At 45.8% G+C, this 23,142-nt stretch overlaps 1 protein-coding gene and 1 long non-coding RNA gene across 20 annotated transcripts in view; one reads left to right on the forward strand and one right to left on the reverse strand.

Moving 5' to 3' along the window:
* The window catches only part of LOC110364326 (uncharacterized), a 189,539-nt gene that overhangs the window by 28,057 nt on the left and 138,340 nt on the right, over positions 1–23,142 (forward strand). For all 19 annotated transcript variants that reach the window (XR_010466963.1, XR_010466964.1, XR_010466969.1 and 16 more), the window contains exon 2: positions 3,247–3,330. This is a non-coding gene — a long non-coding RNA (uncharacterized LOC110364326). The remainder of the gene's footprint in view (positions 1–3,246; positions 3,331–23,142) is intronic.
* LOC102089597 (myosin heavy chain, skeletal muscle, adult) lies at positions 5,217–21,836 on the reverse strand. The gene is made up of 38 exons (XM_065034470.1): positions 21,578–21,836; positions 21,348–21,491; positions 21,099–21,255; positions 18,865–18,892; positions 18,659–18,767; positions 18,473–18,565; positions 18,279–18,342; positions 18,089–18,187; positions 17,884–17,987; positions 17,665–17,803; positions 17,104–17,222; positions 16,122–16,271; positions 15,167–15,337; positions 14,299–14,605; positions 14,126–14,199; positions 13,780–13,867; positions 13,569–13,686; positions 13,308–13,431; positions 13,085–13,221; positions 12,725–12,980; positions 11,468–11,710; positions 11,072–11,248; positions 10,841–10,986; positions 10,662–10,752; positions 10,185–10,574; positions 9,907–10,033; positions 9,609–9,727; positions 8,979–9,175; positions 8,496–8,679; positions 8,244–8,409; positions 7,948–8,072; positions 7,504–7,812; positions 7,201–7,404; positions 6,810–6,935; positions 6,544–6,714; positions 6,353–6,457; positions 6,114–6,209; positions 5,217–5,506 (listed from the first exon to the last, which is right to left on the reverse strand). The coding sequence occupies exons 1-38, from the start codon at positions 21,779–21,781 to the stop codon at positions 5,351–5,353; spliced, it is 5,817 nt and encodes a 1,938-aa protein (XP_064890542.1). The 5' UTR covers positions 21,782–21,836; the 3' UTR covers positions 5,217–5,350.

The raw sequence follows: 23,142 nt of genomic DNA on the forward strand, positions 1-23,142 counted from the left end.
CTCACACAAAAAAGAAGTGTTAACGTGCCTTAAAGAACTAAAATCTGTGTCTCAGATATGCCTGTATCCTTTGTCAACATATCTCGAGCAATGTATTTGACCATGTCAGGTAGCAGGAGAGGTGCCTGTACCCTTCACTACCTAGAGCTCAAAAAAAATAAACAATCCTTCCACGCAAATACAACTCTACACAGAGAGCATACCATCCGAGAGCCTCAGCACCCTGATATATACTCAGTCCAGCACTCCCATCCCATCACAATTATCTTGCACGCTTAGACATTCACACAATTCCAGCAAGAAGAGCTATTAACACAGTGCTGCCTGTACCAGAGCATTACAGGTGGCAGAGCAGTCCTGTGCAGTGCTGGAGCCCTGAGAAAGAGGGAATTTTCTGATAGTCCTGGGGAGTGACTGATCTAGTTCTAGGAAAAGGGCACTGTCACTTGAGCTGCTTTAAACACTGTCAGATCTAAACACGCCCTTCTCCTGGTCATTGGCACTTGGTTATTAAAAAAGCTCAGTGGATAAAGCTCGGTGAATAATGCAGGGGCAAGGTCAGGAAAATGATGCCTGTGATCCAAGGTAATATCCAGTGCCAAAGCACGGGCCTGTGCATGAAGAGCTTGTTCGAAGGAGGGCTCTGGCACTGCAGCACCCACTTTTCTGAGTACAAACCCGGAGCTCCCCCCTGGGCTCTGTACACAGGGCACGGGGAGGCTGTTGGAAAGAGGGGCCCAGAAGCAACCAGTGGGAAAAGGTGAGCGCAGGGGGGCATCTGAAGTCAGTCCTGCCTCTCTGGGCAATCTCTGACTCCCATGGACAGGCAGAAGTTAGAGGATAGAATCATAGAATGGCTACGGTTGGAAGGCACCTTAAAAAGATCACCTAGTGCAATAGTGCTGTGGGCAGGGATATCATCTTTGACTAGATCAGCTTGCTTCAAGTCCCACCCAACGTGAACTTGAACGCTTCCAATGATGAGACATTTCCAAATTCTGGGGCCAGTCTGTTCCTGTGCCTCAACAGCCTTGTCTTAAAAAATGTCTCCCTTACATCCCAGCAGACTCTACCTTCTTCAGTTGGAAACCTTTGCCTATTGTCCTGTTGCCACATGCCTTGGGAAAGTCTTTCTCCACCTTTCTTAGAAGCACCCTTTATATATTGGAAGCCCGCAATGTGGTCTCCTCAAAGCCTTCTCACTTCCAGGCTGGACAGGCCCACCTCTCTCAGCCTTTCTTCCTGGGACAGGTGTTTCAGTCCTCAGATGATTTTTGTGAACCTTCTCTGCACCTGCTCTGGCAGGTCCATGTCTTTCTTGCACTGGGAGCCCTGGAGCTGGCTACAGTACTCCAGGCAGGATTCTCATGAGAACAGAGCAGAAGGGGCGAATCACCTCTCTCTGCAGGGCTGATCTCAATCCAGTCATTTCCTTGGTATATACTGATGGTGGGATTTGCCTGACCTAGGAACAGGACCTTGCACTTGGCCTTCTAGAACTTCATCAGGTTCACATGGACCCACTCTTCAAGTGCATTAAGTTCCCTCTGGATGGCGTCCATCGCACTGCTGTATCAACGGTATCACTCAACTTGGTGTCATCTGCAAATTTGCTGAGTGTGCACAGCCTACTATGCATGTTGTTAATGAAGACATCAAACCTTATTGGTTAAAACAAAATCCTTGTGTTACACCACTGATTTCCATCTGGACATTGAGCCTTTGACTGGAGTTCTTTGGATATGACCATCCAGTCAATCCCTTTTCCATCTATTAGCCCACCCATCAAAATCACAACTCTCCAATTTAGTGGTGAGAATCTTGTAGTGCACCATATCAAAGGCCTTATAGAAGTCCAGGTAGATGGCATCAGTAGCTCTTCCTTTGTACACTGATACAGTCATGCCATTGTAGAAGGCCACTGAATTAGCTAGGAAGTGGTGGAGGAGGTTGTCCACTGACAGCACGTTTCTCTGGTTGCACAATAGCAGCATGGATGTATGCACTGGCTACTTTTTGAAGAAGAAACTGCAGTGGCAATGGGGGTCTATTTGGAATTTCTGTGCTCAGCAGGAAAGTTGGCCTCTGTCTGTTAACAGCTCTGCATTGATACATTTAGTCCCCAGGTACACACAATGGAAGCTAACATAAACAGTTACGGATACGTGGGGGTGTTTTTTATCTGGTGGAGCAAAACATACCTTGAAAGGTTATTGCTGTCATTCCAATAACAGCCAGGAAGGTTACTGAAAGCAAGCAAAGTTGACATAGAAAAAGTCATCCCCATGGGATTTGCAGCATGCTGGTGTTATTATCAGCCACGCTCTCTGGATTAGCAGAGCATGCCTGTAGGGATCAGTGCACTCTGTGAATCACTGGTGGATCGTGTGACATGGAAGACGTAGCTTCAGGCTAATGTGTAGCAAGGCAGAATTGGTTGCTGAGGTGGGAGCTACAACAGAGGAGGAATGTCATTGTGTGAGAAAGCATCCACAGTTCCTTCCTTCCTTCCTTCCTTCCTTCCTTCCTTCCTTCCTTCCTTCCTTCCTTCCTTCCTCCCTCCCTTCCTCCCTTCCTCCCTTCCTTCCTTCCTTCCTTCCTTCCTTCCTTCCCTCCTTCCCTCCTTCCCTCCTTCTTTCCTTCCTTCCTTCCTTCCTTCCTTCCTTCCTTCCTTCCTTCCTTCCTTCCTTCCTTCCTTCCTTCCTTCCTTCCTTCCTTCCTTCCCTCCTTCCTTCCCTCCTTCCTTCCCTCCTTCCCTCCTTCCTTCCCTCCTTCCCTCCTTCCCTCCTTCCCTCCTTCCCTCCTTCTTTCCTTCCCTCCCTCCTTCCTTCCTTCCTTCCTTCCTTCCTTCCTTCCTTCCTTCCTTCCTTCCTTCCTTCCTTCCTTCCTTCCTTCCTTCCTTCCCTCCTACCCTCCCTCTCTTCATCCCTCCCTTGCTCCCTCCTTCCCTCCTGCTGATTGGCATTGAGTGATACGGAACCAAATATGAGTTCTTTCTCCAAACCTAGCATAAAATGTCTACTCCATGTGTTTGTGGGTTATTTATTTAATATATATCGTATCACCGCATAGCCATGAAGAGACTGCCATGGCCTTTTGCCATCTCCTCATGCTACTTCTCCACTCAGGGACCAATTTCTGCAGGTCTTCCCTGACCTCCCAGCAGGGGAAAGGGAATGTAATGCATTTTTCCTTTAGGGAGTTTGATTCACAGCATTTTCTATTATTTGTCTCTTCTCTTTCCAGTGATGACCTCCTTACCTGGCTTCCTGCAGCCTGAAAAAGAATGAGCATCTGAGTGGAGAAGGACCAGACTGTCTAACTGGAAAGGTAAGCAGAGTGGCTGGTAGAACAGAACTGTCATTTCAGGCTGGGCTGCACTTGAATGAGTGTCCGAGTTGTACAGCTACTCAGATGCCTATTATGTTCTCAGCTAAAGTCTCTGGAAACAACTGCTGCTGGGCAGTGGGTGCTGTCTGAGAAGGTGGCTTTACAAATGCTCTTTCCATCACCCATCAAAGCCACTGGAAGGCTCCTGCTACAGGGCGCATGAGGAAGGGAACAGGCCTCTTGTGAAAGAACAGGAAAGGAAATGGGTTGGAAATGAAGCAATGATGGTGATGTGGCACAGGATACCCAGCAGCCATAGTGTCACGGTGCTCAAGCCTCTGCACCTTGGACTGATTTCATACTCCTGCTGTGTCTCCTATCTTAAGTCTCTGCGTTTGTTTAATTGGTCCTGCTAAAGAGGGCCACCCATGCACCAGATCAACTTTCTTACCTTTGGATTCATAATTCCTTGCACATTTGGTTTGTCTCTCTTTATTTTCTCTTTTGTTACAAATGCTGAGAAATGAGTGGATATTTACACACATGCAGCACATCTGTAAGACCTTGCTCCACCTTGCTCCAATGGTCAATTCAAAGGCCATCTTTTTATATGTGACACTGTATTACATTTCCCCACGCATAAAATTTTGTGGTTTTAACTGTACTGACTTCTTCATGCTATTTAATGACACTCCTTACTCAGTGTCGTGAAAGCCTTCTGCATTTCTTAGGCACCAATCCTTGTCCTTACTGCCTGGAATAGCATTATTTTGTTGGGAAAAATTGTGTTCTATCTTCTTCTACATCTCTTCAGCTTGCTTTATCAATGACTTGAACAACACAGGCCCTAGCACAAATAATGTTTCTCCTTCATGCTGTGACTTTGAGGATTATTTATCTGAGAGAGAAGCTTCCTTCTTGTTGCATGGCTCCATCGTTTCTATAATAGCCTTTGTAGAGATACCTGGCTGAAAGGTTTTGAAATGCCAGTTGACTTGGAAATCCCAGACCAAATGGATCCCCCTGTCCACATGCTCATCTACCCTTTCAAAGGTTTCTGTGGTGATTCACCTGTAAGGCTGACTTGACTTCAATGGAATACTTCCTTTGGAAGGATACAAACCACCTGTCCTCAACTCCCCATACCAGCTCTTTCCCAAGAGGCGTTATGCATGGGGGGTTGGTCTGGTGCTCAATGGGAATTCAGAAGCCACGGCTGTGACAGGGAGCTCAAGCCCTTTGAGCACTGCTCCGACAGGCAATGATTGAGACTGAATCTGATGGCTTTTTATCCCACCTCTCAAGTCGTCACTGTCAGTCCATGTGAAGCTCTGCTCAGACCCAGATTCAAGCTAAAATTTGTCTGCCCAGGTTCCTTGCTGCTTTTTCTGCACATTGAATGGAAAACCAGTAGGCTAGACTGGAAAAGCCAGCTACCGATGACCACCACTGTGTTTGCCTTCCACTGATGGGCTACTGCAGCTGCCTCTATTCTGCTCACTGTCCACTCTGACCTCTCTTGCCACAGGATGGTGGGAAGGCTCCTGGTTGAGACGCTGAACAGCATTGAACAGTTGGGCTTTCTCATCAGGAAATAAAGATTCTGCTAAACAGAGTTTTGTTTCAGAGGGCAGTGTGCCAGAGACTCAGCTTTTGTGGACAACAGATCTACTCTACGTGTATTAAAGGCATTGTCACAGATATGTCACTACTCTTCTCCAGTTTTAGTTCAAAGGGAGGTGAAACTCTTCATGGTGAATTAGGTGACAAACAGCAGTAGCATGATGTTGGCAGACAAAGGTAGTAAACCATAGTCATGCCCAAAAGCTCATGATGACATAGACCTAACCAGTAAAATAAAAATTAATGAATACTGGTGCTCATGGTGCCTATGCAAAGGAATCTACAGTCTTTATTTTCTAGACATTGACAGGATTACAATGACTAATTACAGAAGAAAGTGACTAAGAGTTGCACATTTTGTGCATCCCTCCGGTCACTTCGGTGCCTCATGATATCCTCACTCTTCCTCTTCTATCTTCTTGCCATGAAACTCCCGGCTCTTCACTCGGAGCTTGTTGACCTGCGACTCTGCAATGTCAGCCCGCTCCTCGGCTTCCTCCAGCTCGTGCTGGATCTTGCGGAACTTGGAGAGGTTGACATTGGACAGTTCCTCCTGTGTGGAGAGAGGGAGTTGTTGGTGAGGAGCCCAGGGCAGGGCTTTCACTCCTTCTGCAGCTCAGCCCCATGTGGCGGTGGGACTTCTCAAGGGGAAGGCCCAGAGCTCCATTCCCCACCCGCTGCTGCTTCCACGTAAGACTCACACAGACCTTCTCCTCCCTTTTTCAAGACCCCACTAGGACAAGCTTCACCAGTACTGCGTCACTCCTGAGGAGCTAATTCATCACTTTGGTGTGTCATTTGGGTCTTTATTCTGCCACAATTTGCTGCCCAACTATAGGGCACTTAATTAGGTTGAAAACCTGAAGCATTCTGTTGTTGTTTGAGAACAAAGATGGTGAATTTCTCAGTGGATGTGGCCCCTGAGTTTGTTTATTCTGACCTCCTGTATAAAACAGGATGCAGAACTTCCCCACCTCATCCATGATTACAAGGTGCACACAACTCAGCAAGCCCCTTGACACCACAGTGAAATGGTTTGAACAAAACTATTGTGTCTGGATCGTTTCTCTCATCCTTCTTTCCTTGTGTTCATACTCAGCTCAATGAGAGAGCTGTTCTGAAGGAAGGTGTCTATTACCCACTCTCGCAGAAATACTTACAGCCTCCTCAGCTTGTCTCTTGTAGGATTTCACCTTCATTTGCAGCTTGTCCACCAGATCTTGGAGCCTGAGAACATTCTTACGGTCTTCCTCTGACTAAGGCAGATGACAAAAATGAAAGAGAATGGATTATTTGCTTCCCACCACTCAAAGTTAACAATTCTCCTTGGGGAGGGGACGTGCAAAATTTGGCTTCCAGTGAGAAGACTCTGTCAGTCCAAGGAGACCTCCTGCCTTACCTGGTAGGTCAGCTCCTTCACCCTCCTCTCGTACTTGCGCACACCCTTCACGGCTTCAGCGCTGCGCTTCTGCTCAGCATCAACCTCCCCTTCCAGCTCCCGCACCTGCAAGGACAAGCCCATCTTTGGAGCTTCCCTGATGGCTGCTTGTGTGACATGTTCACTCATGTACAAACAGCAGCCCTACGCACTCTGGCCTCCAGCTTCTGGATTTGCTTCTTGCCTCCCTTCAGGGCCAGCTGCTCAGCCTCATCCAGACGGTGCTGCAGGTCCTTCACCGTCTGGTCCAGGTTCTTCTTCATCCTCTCCAGGTGGGCGCTGGTGTCCTGCTCCTTCTTCAGCTCTTCTGCCATCATGGCTGCCTGATGAGAGCAAAGGGTCAAGTCCATTTGGGGGCTGGACACAGTTTGAAGGAGAATACATCCAGCATCAGCAATGAAAGGAGCCCCCAACTCACATCTGTGATGGCCTTCTTGGCCTTCTCTTCAGCGTTGCGGGCTTCCTGGATCGTATCCTCCATTTCACTCTGAATTTGGGTAATGTCTGTTTCCAGCTTCTTCTTGGTGTTGATTAAGCTGGTGTTCTGAGTAAAGAGACATAATTTATGCTGTTAGACCTGATGCCTCCACATGAAGAAATAAAAGTGTGAGTATGCGTTATGAATGTCTTTAATGCAAGAGTCCTCTTTAGGGCCACAGCACCAAAGCAGACATGGGTGGCTGCCTAGACTGGCCATAATATCGCATGTCTTATCAAGTGTTTATATAGTAATCACTTACAAGGTACATAGCAATCTCACTCTTTGTTATCCCTTTTTGATGGGATTAGTTTCCAGTCGAGTGCCTGACCTGGGTATGGAGGAGCTGCACACGTTCAGTGGCATCCAGAAGCTCCTGCTCAGCCAGTTTCCTCGAACGCTCCGTCTGCTCCAGAGCTGCCCGTAGCTCCTCAACTTCAGCCTGCAACAGGTTTGCTCTGCGCTCCACCATGGCCACCTGCTCCTTCAGGTCCTCCTGTGTCCTCAGAGCATCATCCAAATGTATCTGGGTGTCCTGAGAAAAAGACAAGAGAAATTGCAAGGTACCACTGTGTTCTTGGGTGCCAAAACTATTAGGGATGTCTTCTCTCTTTCATAGCTTTGCTGAACGGACCTTGAGCACTCCCTGGGTGTTTCTCAGGTTCTTCTGTGCCTCTGCAGCCACGCGGTTGGCATGGCTCAGCTGGATCTCCATTTCATTCAGATCTCCCTCCATCTTCTTCTTCAGCCGCAGGGCTTCATTCCTGCTCCTGATCTCAGCATCCAGGGTGCTCTGCATGGACTCCACAATTCTGAGGTGGTTTCTCTTCAGCTGGTCAATCTCCTCATCTTTCTCTGCTATCTTCCTGTCAATCTCCGACTTCACCTGATTCAGCTCAAGCTGGAGACGCAGAATCTTCCCCTCTTCATGTTCAAGGGAGGCCTGGACAATGTCAGCACGAACAGTGACTTAAACCATTGCTTGCTTCTCAAGTCATCACTTGAGCAGTACTTGAGCTCTGCAGATAACTACTCCCATACTTTGCATCTGGACACCATTTCTCAACACCCTATGTACCTCAGCTTCCTCCAGGGAGGCTTGAAGTTCAGATTTCTCCTGCTCAACCTGCTTCTTGACTTTCTCCAGCTCATGAATCGCCTTTCCTCCCTCTGCAATCTGCTCCGTGAGGTCGGAAATCTCCTCTGTGGGAACAAACACCAATGGCATGGTCAGGCACAGAGCACAACGGGAAGGGCCCTGTCACACCAAGGTGACAGACATCCCTGCCCTCCTGCAGGCACAGACCCATGTGCAGTGGTGCGTAGTGCTGGACAGGAGAAAGCCCTGCCAGGAGCAGAGGGCCGGGCACTTACGCTGCAAGTTCTTGTTCTCCCGCTTCATCGTTTCCAGGTGGTCCAAGGACTCCTCATAGGCATTCTTCATCTTAAAGAGCTCCGTGCTGAGAGAGCGAGCCTCCTTCTGGGAGGCTTCCAGCTCAGCCTGTGTCTCCTCATACTTCTGCTTCCATTCTGCCAGGATCTGAAGAGAAACCAGGTGTGAGTTTGGATGTGGCCATCAGGAGGGGATGCTCTGCTCAGGAACCCCAGGTCTGGAGCCCAAAAGACCTTGTCAAAGTTCTTCTGCTTCTTATCCAGAGCTGCGCAGGCAGCATTTGTTCGCTCCACATCAATCATCAGGTCCTCCACTTCATTCTGCAGCCTCTGCTTTGTCTTTTCCAGGGAGGCACATTTGGCATTCACAGCTTCAACATGTTCCTCTGCATCTTGCAGGCGCTGTGCCAGCTTCTTCCTGGAAGGTGGGTAGCACAGCTCCAGGTTAGAGCTTAGGGGTCTACCACATCTGTGTCCTGACACCTTCTGAGTATCTGGCCTGTCCTAGCTGGTCTAGTTCAAGGGCTCCATTTCTGTTTCCATCTTCCCTTTTTCCACAGCATGCTTTTCCTCTCCCTCCCTCTCTCTCCTTACGCAAAAAAAGATGATCTATTCCTGCCTCGGTCCCCCCACTGTTCTAACCCAAACTTAGAGACTCCAATTTCCCTTGACAGCCTCAGTCTTCTCCAGCCATTCAACATCCCACTTCCCACATACTTGGCCTCCTCCAGCTCCTCCGTGCGCTGAATAGCGTCAGTCTCGTATTTGGTTCTCCACTGGGCCACTTCGCTGTTGGCCTTGGACAGCGCACGCTGCAGCTCCCCCTTGGCTTCCTGCTCCTCCTCATATTGTTCCCGGAGCAAGTCACAGTCGTGGCGAGCAGACTGCAGGGCGTGGGCCAGGGCGTTCTTGGCCTGGGGGAACATTGGGATTGGTAACCTGGATACTTGTCTTGAGATGACGCTTGACAGTGACACTGTCAAGAAATTACAGATGAAACTCAAATATAAATGCAAAGTTGGGAGCTGCTGAAGCCGTCATCCATGTGTTCTGAAGTTTGTACATGTGCTCTGGGTACATTTGTCTACTACTTGTTTAGATGTTTCTACATGTGTGTCTATATCTGGTCTTAGAGTGTATCTCCAGATTCTCAAAAAAGCCTTGCTAATGACTTCTTCCAACACCAAAATCACGATACTGCCTTCCCTCTCTTACCCTTCAGTTAGGGTATGTGTGTTACCGGAATTCCCTCCAGTACTACGTGTGTTTGGGTAAAAAATATCAGACATGATTCTCCAGATACTATTAGGGGAAATGTAGACTGTGTACAGTAGGGTGCTTGCAGACCTTTATTTCTTCTTCTAGATGTCTCTTGAGTTCCTCAATCTGTTGGGTAAAGCCTTGCTTGCCCCTGGACAGCTGAGAAATCAGAGCATCCTTTTCCTCCACCTGGCGTGAATATTCACCTGGGAAGAGGAAATTGAAGAAAGGTAACTAGACTAGTAATACTATGACAATTTCTGCCTTTAAACCCGTTTGATCAGGAGTGGCCTGGAGAGGTTTTACCATTTGTCACACTGTACCTTGCGCTATCCTCACTGAGTGCAGGTTGCTCAATTCTACCTCAGGAATGAGGATATCTCACCTGATTCTGTCTGCAGACGAGCTCTTTGAGTATTGAGGTCATTGATCATGCGCTGATTCTGCTCCTCCTTTGTTTTAATCTCACTCAGCTGGTCTTCCAGAGTGCGGCACATCTTCTCCAGATTTGCCTAGGTAGAAACCACAAGGAAAAAAAGGAGATCAACACCTGCTCTTTCATTATTCTTACAGCAGGGATATTTTTAATGAGAATGTGGCTGGTAGATGTAGGTTATGGGCCAGACCTTGGCCTGGTGGGCATTCTCTGCTCCAGTTCCATACCTTGGCTTTGGAGACAGACTCCATGTTACTGGCCAAGTCATCAATCTCCATCTTCAGCTCGCTCTTCTCCTTCTCCAGCTTCTGCTTCACTCGCTGCAGGTTGTCGATCTGCTCCCCAAGCTCAGCTGTGCTGTCCGCGTGCTTCTTGCGCAGGGCGGCAGCCGTGGCTTCGTGCTGCAGCGTGGCCTCTTCCAGGTCGCGACGCATCTTCTGAAACTCTGCCTCACGCTTCTTGTTCATCTCGATCTGAGCTGCCGTGGCCCCTCCTGCTTCTTCCAGGCGCTCGCTGATCTCCTCTAGCTCCCTGGAGAGGTCAGCACGATGCTTCTCGGCTTTTGCCCGAGAGGTTCGCTCGGCCTCAATTTCCTCCTCCAGTTCCTCAATACGGGCCTGTGGAACGTTGGGGACCCTTCACACCTGGGCCTCCTCCTACCTGACCTGAGACTGGGAGCGAGAGGGGAAGGAACAGAGACTTGCCTGAAGCTCCTTGATCTTCTTCTGTAATTGCATGCCCATTGCTTGCTCATCTTCGATCTTGCTCTGGATCTGACTGATTTCAAAGTCTTTCCTGTGGGCAAATCAAACCATGTTAGAGATCAGGGAAAAAAGGCAAGCATAACCAGCCCAGCACTCAGGTGTTCCACAGCCACACTTACTTCTTCAGTTTCTCATCCAGCTGCTGCTTGTCATTTTCCAAGTCCATTATGCTGTCTTGGGCCAGCTTCAGGTCTCCTTCCAGTTTCCTCTTAGCTCTCTCAAGGTCCATGCGCAGTTTCTTCTCTTGCTCCAGGGATCCTTCCAGCTAAAAAGAACAAGACCCTCAGCTCATGACCAGTCAGGTCTAACTCCATACCTGTCCTGTTCTTGCTGGATGGCCATGTGCTCACATCGTCCACTTGCTGCTCCAGCTTGGTCTTGGCTTTGGTCAATGTATTGACTTTGTCCTCTTCTACTTGCAGGTCATCCAGTGTCTGCTGATGGGCCTCTTGGAGGGCTTTCTTCTCTTTTGTCAGCTTGGCAATGGTCTCATCCAGACCTGCCATCTCCTCTGTCAGGTTTTTCACCTGTGCATTTTAAGAAAGTGCTGAAAGTCTGTGTAGAAGACTTGAATGCTGATACAGTGACCTTTTCACTTTGCAGTCCTTAACCAGGAGCTTGTTTTTTATTTGGACTGCCTAGTTTCACCACTCTGATGCTCCAAACCTCACTTTGTTTTGAGGGTACCAGGCTGACATGGGACCCATCTGTCCCTTCATCCTTTATTTGACTCCCCGTGTGTGTACCTTGTTTTCAGTGGCATGCTTTTCTTTCTCCACTTTGGCCAACGTTAACTCAAGGTCATCAATGTCTTTCTTCAGCTCTGAACATTCATCCTCCAGTTTCCTCTTCTTGGCTGTCAGTTCAGCATTAATTTCTTCCTCATCCTCAGCCCTTTCAGTCACCTCCTTAATTTTGGCTTCCAGCTGGATTTTGGTTTTGATGAGCTGGTCACATCTTTCCTCAGCATCAGCCAAACTATCTGCTTCCTGGTGGAGAGACACAGATTTTATGGGTTGTAATGTTTTGAAGTTTCTCTGCTCTGTCTTTTTTATCCCTGAGTAGGCACGTGTTAATGCAGGACCGACCGTGGCCTTCCACTCCAGAAACCGGAGGATCTTGCCACGTGTCTATTGGGAAACCATTTTGTCATTGATTTCAAATTTTTTGTGTCTCTTCAAATTGTCTCACAGAGAGTGTAGCTATGAGATACCTCATGCACTCACAAACACAGCACAAGACAAGAGTGATCACTTCAATTACTAGTTTCAGCAGGAGAAAAACCTTGGAGTCCTTTTTCTTGACAGGAGAAGTACTTAGTACCTTTTTAATTGTCTCATTGAGAACCTTATAATATTTGGGAAATGAAGGCTTTTCCATCTTTTGAGAATAATTTATTTGAGAAAGAAATTTACATGTTTTTCACCTTTCTACATGCATTGAAATTGCTGTAAGTCCAGCAGAGTTCTTGCCTTTGCTATTGGTCACCTCTGTGCCTTCTTTCCAGCCCATGCTGAGCATTTACAGTGCTAACTAGTGCTAACAGTGCTAACTTTCCATTTGGTGTGAAGAAACTGCCTATTACTAATTGAGTTTGAATGGAAAGTATCCATGTTTCTGAAAGTAACCCTGGCTTCCCTAGTGTAGCTGTAAATAGTGTATCCTTCTGAGCGTTGCCTTGACTCTGTTAGACAGATACATGGTGATGAATGTTGAGTAGGTGGAGATATTTCCCTTCAGTTCAGAGCTCTCTGCTGTGGGTTACTTGTTGCCCAGTGTTACGTGGCTCTTTTTTCAGGCAGCAGGAATGCCGGGTCTCGTGTGGGGCTGCCACGAGACTCACCATGCCCCTGCCAGTGCCTGTTTACACAGTGTTAGAGTGTGCGATTTAGAACGTTTTCTACTACACATTATTCAGCCTCCTGTGAGTCCCTGCTCAGGGTAACAAGCATTCTGGCTGTGTGACATTACTTTCCCAGGGAAAAATGAATGGTGATACTCACCGCCTGCACTTGGAGCTGCAGGTCATTTTTCTCCTGCAGTAGGGCCACCATTTTCTCCTCCAGCTCCTTCCTCTTTGCCTCAGACTTTGCAAGCTCTTCCTTGGTTTTCTCAAACTCTTCTTTCATGTTGGCCATCTCCTTCTCCGATTCTGCGCTCTTCAGCAAGGGCTTGATCTTGAAGAACAACTTCATCCAGGGCCAGTGCTTCACATTCATGAATGCACGAACATTGTACTGGATACAGAAGATTGAGTCCCTGAAGTAAAATTCACACGACTATTGCATACTGTGCTGGCAGTGAATTTAGACTCAATTAGCCAAGTAGCATGAGAACATGATATGTGAGTGAAAATTGTCTACCTCCTCTCCACCATTTTCCGATACTCCACTCTCATCAGGTAGCCCCTGCACCTGGCTTGTATCATGGTCATAATCTCTGCTAGTTTCTCGTCTCTCATCTCCTCCAGCAGACCTATCAGCCCAGCTTTGAAGAACACCTTGAGAAAGGGAACATTGTAACACATCAGTCTCAGGTAGTGCGTAATAGAGGTACACAGTGATGGAACACAAGACTTGTTTCTACCTTAGTGTGACCAAATCTATACTGGGTGTGGTCCACATCAATGGACCCAAGAAGCTTCTCTGAAGCCTTCTTGCTGTCCATGAACTGACCTTCTGGAATAGCACTTGCATTAAGCACTCTGTATCTGTAGGAGAAAGCAGAGCATGGAGAAATCCACATTACTGAAATCTGCACTGAGGCAGAGCCTCACAGCCTCCTCAGCAACAGCTGACTGTCTGACTCAGTCATGTCACGTGTTAGGGACAGTGAAAGCACTTTTACCTTTGCTTGAAGTCAGCATACAGGACTCTGCTGGGGAATCCTTTCCTGCAAATTCGGATTCCTTCCAGCACGCCATTGCACCGCAGCTGATGCAGCACCAGCTCATGTTCCATGGCACCTAACAAATACCACCATTAGTGACTTCTCCGTTGTTTGATACTCACCAGAAGAGCTCCTGGGACTTTTTTTTCCTCCTATTGAATCTGCTTACCTGGTGTTTTTGTTTCATTTGGGATGATGCATCGTACAAAATGGGGGTGAGTGCTGCGCAGATTTGTCATCAGCTTGTTTAAATTTTCCTGTGAGAGTACGAGATGAAGTTTAGATTCTAGCATGTAAACACTGCATGCTTAGATAGGATGTGCATTTAAAAACTGGATCATTCATTGTGTTGACTTATCAGAAATGCATGCATATTTTGGTGTAGACTTTCTTCAATAAATATGAATGAGAGTCTACTCAGGGAATTACAGAGCCGTCTTCTCACAGCAGTTCTACTCAATCCCTTTTATATTTTGTAGATATTTTTAATAATGAGGTGTTGAATTTTCCCTTACCCGGAAAAGGGCTGAGACAGTCTGGAAAGATGAACCCTTCTTCTTGCCACCCTTCTTGCCACCACCACCAGCCTCTGCAAAATTGAAGAAAATGAACAGATGCCTCTAACATTGCCTTTGAGATTCCACTTTGTACAATACAAATGCATGGAAATGGATTTAACAGAGCTTACCTGCTTCCCCACCATAGGCAGCAAAGAGTAAGGCCAATGTCTTCAAGGATGATTTCTGGTACAACCCAATGACAGTTTCGTTCAGAGGGTCCTTGTTCTTCTCCAGCCAGCCAGTGATGTTGTAGTCCACCGTGCCAGCGTAGTGCACCAGGGAGAAGTGAGCCTCAGCCTTGCCTTTGGCAGGTTTGGGCTTCTGGAAGTTGTTGGACTTGCCCAGATGTTGGTCATAGAGTTTGTTCTTGAAAGAGGTGTCAGTTGCCTTGGGGAACATGCACTCCTCTTCCAGGATGGAGAAGATGCCCATGGGCTGGAAAGTACCACAAGAAGTGGTAGAGAAAGATGCTAATGACGGGAAGCACGTGCTATGAACATCAAAGGTAGCAGTGTGCTGCTGGAAGCATCTCAGCCTGCATAAGGCCCTATGTTTATCAGGAGTTGTTCTCAGGGAGCTTATTTCTGCCTTCTCTTACCTTCCTGCAGCATTTTGTCACGGAACTTAAAGTATGTCTGTCTGATCCAGGTTAGAATTGGGAGGAGAACTGGAGGATAATTATTTCCCGAATTTGTGTGTGGAGTTCTGATTTGAAGCTTCAGAGGAAAAAGAAAGGAGACTGACTCCAGTTTGTTTTAAAGAAGTGTGTTGGTGCAAGTCCAGGCTATATTTCCCATGCTTGAAGTGCAGGCAATGAAGGAAAATGACACATTTGCATTTCCTCATTCCTCTTTGCCAGACTAAAACAAGCTTCAGTGCAAAATGTTTTGTTTAACTGGCATTGACTGTCTGACTGTGAGTTCTCGCTGAACTGAATCTGGCTCAGAAACATCACCAAACTCCAAAATACATTGCACACTTGTAAGGAAAAGGTACCTTCTCAATGAGCTCAATGCAGGCAGCCAGGTCCATCCCAAAGTCAATGAACTCCCACTCAATTCCCTCCTTCTTGTACTCCTCCTGCTCCAGCACGAACATGTGGTGGTTGAAGAACTGTTGCAGTTTCTCATTGGTGAAGTTGATGCACAGCTGCTCAAAGCTGTTGAACTGCCCAAAGCAAGGAGAGGTTGTCAAGGTGTGGCAAACACCACAGGTGTTTGCTAGTCTTCTCCTGGTACTGGTTGATCTTCCCCAGCTGAAACAACACTCTTAGCCATACTTTAAAAGCATCTGTTTCCTTAGCAGGACTTCTATTCTAAAATTTGCTGTCCATAAAGGATTTTATTATTATCACTTGTGAAATCAAGTTAATGTAACAATTCTTTTTTTACTCAAAGCAGACCCATCAGTAACCTTAGCTGCAGCATTGTGTAGGTGTCCCATGTCTGACCTCCGGGAGAGTGGAAACCTTCTCAGTGACCCACCTGAGAATGTCCCTCGGATCAACAGTCCAGGAGTTTCTCTGCTGTGCCACTGAAGTCCTAACATCATGACTCCAGTCACAACACAGGAAACATGCTGTGAACTTTCCCATAGCACTGCCCTTGGCTCTCCCAAGAGCATCCACACCTTTGGCCCAGGTCTCTCTGAGCCTTAGTCCTAGAGCTGTCTCTTTGTTTGCTAAGCCTAAGATATTTACAAGCTCGGAGACCTTTGAGACCATTTGTCAGAAAGCAGAGCTTTTTCTGCCTGTTGACAATGTTAGAATCCAGGTGTTTGTTAGTAAAGCCATTTGAGGGTACTACTGCGACAGAGAAGAGGGAGAGGTTCTAGAAATCTGCAGATGAGAAGGATAAAACTCTGAATCTTCTTAAAAAGAAGTGTGTTTTGTAATCCTCGTGACCCCTCCCTCGCCCTCCCTTGACCATGGCGCCAAGTCCTTGTTCCTTACATCAAAGATCTCAAAGCCAGCAATGTCCAGGACACCAATGAAGTACTGTCTGGGCTGCTTGGTATCCAGCTGTTGGTTGATACGAACAACCATCCACAAGAACATCTTCTCAAAGACAGCTTTTGCCAGGGCACCTACTGCATTGTTCACCTAAAGCAGAAAAGTAAGGACTGCAGTTAAATCCCAGAGTCAAAGAAGAATGCACCAGCAGACCTGTTGGAAAAGTGGCTTTGCAGAGAAGGACCTCAAATTCCTAGTGAACAATATTTCATGGCTGTCGCCATGTAAGCAAATGGTATCCTGGGGCTCATTAAGAACAGAGTGGAGAGCAGGTTGAGGGAGTTCTGTCTGTTCAGCCTGGAGAAAAGATGAGTGAGAGGGGATCTTGTCAATGCTTACAAATATCTCCAGGGTGGGTGTCAAGATGAGATTGAGGGAGACTATCCTCTCCCTGTACTCTGCCCTCATGAGGCCACAACTGAGGTACAATGAGAGAGTCCAGTGCAGGGCTACAAAGATCGTCAGGGAACTGGAACATCTTTCTTAGGAGGAAAAGCTGAAAGAGCTGTGTCTGTTCAGCCTGGAGAAAATATGACTGAGAGGACATCTCATCAATTCTTACAAATATCTCCAGGGTGGGTGTCAAGATGATGGGACCAGATTCTTTTTTGTGGTGCCCAACGATAGCATAAGGGTCTACAGGAGCAGACTGAAACACAGGAGGTTAAATCTGCATATGAGGAGAAACTTCTTTCCTTTGGTTGTGTCAGAGCATAGGTACAGGCTGCCCAGAGCGGGTGTGGAGTCTCCTTCTCTGGAGACATTCAAACCCATCTGGACCAACACTGTGTGATCTCCTCTGGTGACTCTGCGTTAGCAGGGGAGGTTGGAAAAGTCTACAGACGTCCCTTCCAAACCCAATCACTCTGTGACCCTGTGAAGATCTCATTCAAGCGAAGGAATTTCATCCTCCAGATTTTACCTGTTCCACAGTTTGACCTTTGGTCACATATTCATTCCCAACTTTGACTCGGGGGTAACACAGGGCTTTGAGCAATTCAGCTGAGTTCAGGCCCATCAGGTAGGCAGCCTTGTCAGCCACTAGAGAGGGGGGGGAAAGAGAGAGAAACATTTATTTTTGGATAATGTCTAGAATTTGGTCGGTGTGGACAGCTCTTCCATTCATGTTCTAGAAACGGAAAAGCATTGGTCTGCTCTCAAACAGAAGGTCTGGAAAGCAATGTAAATCATGAAGCTAATGACGGCCTTCTTGGAAAGCAGGTGTTTGGAGAGAGAGAGATCCTGTGTTGAAGCTCGCCCTATCAGGCTGTGTGTATTTGAGGAGTATTCATCTGAAAAATTGTGGTATTTCCCACAAGCAGGGAAGCACCTCTGCAGTTAGACAGACAGTGAACAAAGGTGCTTTTCCTCAGCATTCTATGTTGCAACTCAGGCCAACAAAGGCCTCTCTTTGGATGTTAGCATATCATCTCCACAAGCAGAGAAGTTCTTTGAACAAGTCCATTGCTCATTCTGCTGGTACCTTCTGTGCCATCAGGCTCTGCCTGCTCCTCCCGTTGTTTCTGCTTGAACTTCAGATTCCCGTAGTGCATGACGGCCCCTGTCAGCTTGTAGATGGCAGTCTTTTCATCAGCAGTGAAGCCCAGGATGTCAATGGCACTCTGCAGTCAAAACAATGAAGTAAGAACATTGCCTAAAATCCTTAACAATCATAGTACAAATATTTCTTTCAAGTACTTACATCTGTAGCCATCAGTTCCTCCTGGTCATCAATGCTGGGAACAGTGACCTCACCTTGACTCACATAGTGGAAATCAAAAGGGTTGGTGGTGATGAGGAGCATGTCTGAAAGCAGGAAGAGGCAAGACACAGGTTTTGCCAAGCAGGTAATAGGGTGAACTGTTGCTCAGCAATCATCCTCAGAAAGTCATAACGATCCTTCCTACCAATTAGCTCCGGCTTCTTGTTGGACATGATCTGATAGAAGATGTGGTAGCTTCTTTCTGCCGGGAGCTGGAAAGTGACTCTGGACTTCTCCAGCAGATCTGGCAAGGAAGGCAGAAGAGTGAGGCACAGGAATGCACATGGAGGTGGGAATTTGGGGAGGAATGGGATCAGGCCAGGAGAGTCTCTTACAAGTTTCAATGTCTGCAGAAGCCAGTTTGCCTGTGGCTCCAAAGTGGATTCTGATGAATTTGCCCTGTTAAGGAGAAGCAGCAGCATTTCAGCCTGCATGGGCTCTTATGACATCTCCTTTATGTGGGATACTGCCAGGGCCATCACTTGTCTTGGAATGAGAGGGAGAGATTTTGTCCAAAGCAACAACTCACAAAGCGCGAGGAGTTGTCGTTCCTCACGGTCTTGGCGTTTCCAAAGGCCTCCAGCAGTGGGTTGGCGCTGATGATTTGATCCTCAAGCGTTCCCTGCAGGATGATAGATATTGCTGGTTATCCTTTCCAAAAATCATGTCAGGAATGGAGAAAAGCTTTGATTCAAGCCAGCATCTCTTAATTTACCTGCATTTTGCCAGGCTCTTCCTTCTTCTTCTCCCCACTGGCTGCAATTGTTGCAAAGTACTGGATGACACGCTTGGTGTTCACAGTCTTCCCTGCACCGGATTCTCCGCTGTGAAAGCAAAGAGAGAAGCAGAGAGCGTGTGTTCAGGCAGGAGATCCCCTGGCACCGGGCAGCCCCGCAGGGACCCAGCAGGGAGTGTACGTACGTGATCAGGATCGACTGGTTCTCGCGATCTGTGAGAGGAAGAAACAAATATATTAATAATATGTATTATGAACAGCCTGGATAAAAGTATCCATGGGACTTTTTGAATATGTACTAGCAGATATGCCATCAGCCCTACTTCCTTTTGAAGATTTTAAAGTTCTGAGCTGTAGCTGGGAAGCTGACATGTCAACACTCATGTGGATTTCAGGTGTAGTTTATACACTTCTTTTCTGGATATTGTCTTCATGTCAAGCTGTTCATTTTCTTCATGAAAATTACTCCAAGTGAGGAGTATTTTTGTAGAACTACCAAGTAGTTGAACTATCTGTAAGATAAACTGAACTAGAGCAGGTCAAATCAGAAAACTTGTCATGATTTCCAAATCAGATAAAATATTTTGAACAGCAGACATCCCAGAATAGATTTTAGTGAGACTTTGTTCATAAAATCGTTGCACTATGAAAACTTAAAAAAAAAAAAATTACCATGCCTTCATTTTTCTTAACCTCTTGTTCTTGAACCTTCTCAATTTTATACCTGGTCATTAATACAAGCTTAAAAGTTATGCTAAGAATCGTTGTTTTATCAACTGTAATGAAGATCTTTGTTGACCTTTATTAAAAAAAAAAAAAATCAGCAGTTTTGGAAGGCAAGATTTCGCCTTAAAAAAAAGCATATTTTTAAAATTTTCGTAAGTCACATATTCACATGAATAGTAATTGCTTTGTTTAGAAATTGCTGGCAATTTGCCTGATACAAAAAGCCAGAATACTGGTATGCTGTTCTTTATGCTGTTCTTGAAAACTCCATCACAACTTTTTTTAAAAGCAATTGCCATTTTCCAGGCAATTTTCAGTGAGTATTTACGATAGGTAGCGTTCCAATGAAATGCCTGGCTTAATTCTGTCCTGGTAGTATTTCTTTTAAAGTTGGGGTTTTTTTTAAGGACACTTCAGTCTGAAGTTCCTCTGATGAATCCCACTATGAGGAGGAGTTCCAGAAATTAACCATTTATTTGTTCTGATATGACCTTATATTTTCCAAGTTGTCTTTTTAAAGTTTAGCTGTGTCAGTACAGACTGTACAGACTAATTTAAAACCTTTCTACTCCATATGTATTTGAAAAAGAAATAACCATTAATGTATGCTGCAAGCTGTTCTCAAACCCCTAATTTTGCAGGCCTTCTCGAGTTTTCTGAGTTAATAACCAGAGTTATATTTTGAAGAAAGTCTGCATGTGTTTAATAACATACCTTAATAGGCTATCTAGCTGGAATTGCTTCCAGAGAAAGTGCTTTTTACCACATGGTTTGCATCTGTTCTGTGCTTCTAGGATGGTGTTTTCCAATAATCTGCATGCAGTCTGTAGAGACTAAGCCATCAGGTAACTATCTCCCAGTGGAAAAGTCTGGGTTTGCATTCACCAAGTTCCTGCACATCTCATGGAGGTGTCAGCAAGACTAACTGTAAGATGACTTACAGAAATACTGCCGTAAGACACAATAACCAAACATCAGTGTATTATCGTTAAATTTTCATAGTATTCTCTTCCAATTAATCTTCTTACCGCTCTGAATACTACACTATTAAATACACTAATTGGAAAGGAAGTAGGAAATAAGGTTTATATTAACAAACAAAAATACACCTCTTGTTTAATCATGTTAAAAGTTTTCACTACATTTCTTTCTTATTGCTTTCATTTATATTAATGAATGAAAAAGAAGAATGGTTTCTGAGGTGGAGGAGGAAGTATCAATTGTACAAGCAGGTTTCACTCTAATGTCTAAGACTGCTTCCTCAGTTTTCATAAAACCACCACAGGAAGCATCGGCTTCAATATTGAATCTCCCTTCCCTTTACATCAAATCTTATTTTCAGAACTCCACCCTAGTTACTTTCAGCCTTGCAAAGCAAATCATTCAAAGAACAATTCTCTCAACTAGGAAGAAAACAGAAAATTTGAAGTTTATCCAAATTTCTGTGAAGGGAAATCTGACAGTGTATTCAGTGATACACCATATGCTCCCAAATATCCTGCTCAGTAAATTCTGATATTGATTGTTAGAAACATGATCTCAGTTATAGTGTCCAGTAAAGAGAATTTTTCCAGCAGAGAACATCCACCCTCCCAACACTATTTAGCTGAACCACTTTGCAATTTGAAGTTTTTCTCTCTCACTCTGCAAGTGTTCACAGCTAAATAATTTTAAAGAAAACCAAACCACTCACCAGTCAGCATGAACTGATAGGCATTGTCAGAGATGGAGAAGATGTGTGGAGGGGCCTCACTGCGCTTCTTGCCTCGGTAGGCCAACACCACCTCCGGGTTGTACACCGGCAGCCACTTGTAGGGGTTGACGGTGACGCAGAAGAGACCCGAGTAGGTCTGCGAGGAAGGGACACAGCACGTTGCCTTCCCCTGAGCCTGGCAGAGCAGTTCTCCCAGCTCCCCAAAGGAAGACTGCTGCTGGTACTTACGTAGATCATCCAGGCTGCATAACGCTCTTTGAGGTTGTACAGCACAGCGGGTTCGTGGAGGTGGGTCATCATGGCCATGTCCTCCACTTTATCGTACTTGGGAGGGTTCATGGAGAAGATTTGATCTTCCTTCACAGTCAGAGTCTGTCAAGAAAGAGAAACTGATATGTGTCAGCTAAGAGCCCAGAGTGGGAATTAAATTGTGTTCTCAAGCCTTGCATTTTCCTCACCTCTCCAGCTTCAGTCTTGACAGTGACCTTCCCTGATTCCCTACTCTGGATTGACCCTTTCACAAAGGATTCCTTAGGATGCACCACAAAGACAGATGACTTGGCATCGAAAGGCTTGTTCTGGGCCTCGATTCTCTCCTTTTCTGACTTTCGGAGGTAAGGAGCTGCCTCCCCAAAGGCAGCCATCTCAGCGTCTGACGACATGGCTGCACCTTATGAGGACACGTCAGCAGACAACACTATGGGAGAAAAGATATGTAGCATCAGTGATCCTAATGTACTTTGTTTGCAAGGAGACCTTTTCTAATGATTCAAAATTAAAAATAACTTTCTATAAACTGCTGTTATTTATTTTGTGACACTTTACAAATCATAAATACAACAACAACAACAAAATTTGTATGTGTATAAAATATAGTAATGCCTTGAAAGCAGATGGAAAAACTTATTTAGAATAGAATTTCAGAGATAAGAATACACTGCATGATATTCAATAAAGGGGGATGAGTAATTTCAACAAATCACTACACCCCGCACACGTACCTTGAAGCTTTTCTAGGAGACAGGGCAGAGCACTGCAGACACACTTTTATAGAGTCTGTTTGGCAGATGCTTTAGATTCCTACTCTTTCTTCGGTCAAAAAATTTTTTGGCAAACATTCTTTGGCAAAACATTGTCTGGCAAACTTAACTAAGGGCATAATTGTCATTTGATTTGACCAGATATATTTAGAAATGTTTTGTATCTTACCGACGATGTGAATGTATTGACTATAAATAATACGACAAGAGACTGAAGGAGAGAATCTCAATTAGTCAAGGCACTTAGAGAACTTGGATGTAGGACTTATGGATTCCATAGCTGAATTTCCAGTCATTTTCTCCTGCATGTCTGTTCTGCAACTCTTCCAGATGATTATGGAGATGACATTAATGCTTGATATTCTGGGGTTAATGAAGAAATGCATTACAGCAGGACATAAACTGTGTGAATAATTGGAAACATTCTTGTTAAATGAATTTAACTCTTATGTTCATCTAATATTTGAAAAGAGAGAAACAAAATTTATTAAAGTTTAAACTCCTACATATGAACATCTTGGGAACTGACATGCAGCCCAAGACAAAGAAAAAAATCACATTATCTTTTTTAGAGGTGGCAAAGCAGTCCTGTGCAGTGCTGGAGTCCTGAGAAAGAGGGAATTTTCTGATAGTCCTGGGGAGTGACTGATCTAGTTCTAGGAAAAGGGCACTGTCACTTGAGCTGCTTTAAACTCTGTCAGATCTAAACGCGCCCTTCTCCTGGTCATTGGCACTTGGTTATTAAAAGAGCTCAGTGGATAAATCTCGGTGAATAATGCAGGGGCAAGGTCAGGAAAATGATGCCTGTGATCCAAGGTAATATCCAGTGCCAAAGCACGGGCCTGTGCATGAAGAGCTTGTTCGAAGGAGGGCTCTGGCACTGCAGCACCCACTTTTCTGAGTACAAACCCGGAGCTCCCCCCTGGGCTCTGTACACAGGGCACGGGGAGGCTGTTGGAAAGAGGGGCCCAGAAGCAACCAGT

Source organism: Columba livia, chromosome 18, assembly GCF_036013475.1.
Source record: "Columba livia isolate bColLiv1 breed racing homer chromosome 18, bColLiv1.pat.W.v2, whole genome shotgun sequence".
NCBI lineage: Eukaryota > Metazoa > Chordata > Aves > Columbiformes > Columbidae > Columba > Columba livia.

Excerpts from the sequence above, each read along its gene's own strand:
- LOC102089597 (XM_065034470.1), bottom strand. The coding sequence starts at position 21,781 with ATGTCGTCAGACGCTGAGATGGCTGCCTTTGGGGAGGCAGCTCCTTAC. Across the intron at positions 18,768-18,864 it reads AACCAGTCGATCCTGATCAC|CGGAGAATCCGGTGCAGGGA; the intron begins GTACGTACACTC and ends TTGCTTTCACAG. Across the intron at positions 7,813-7,947 it reads CCTCCCTGGAGGAAGCTGAG|GCCTCCCTTGAACATGAAGA; the intron begins GTACATAGGGTG and ends GACATTGTCCAG.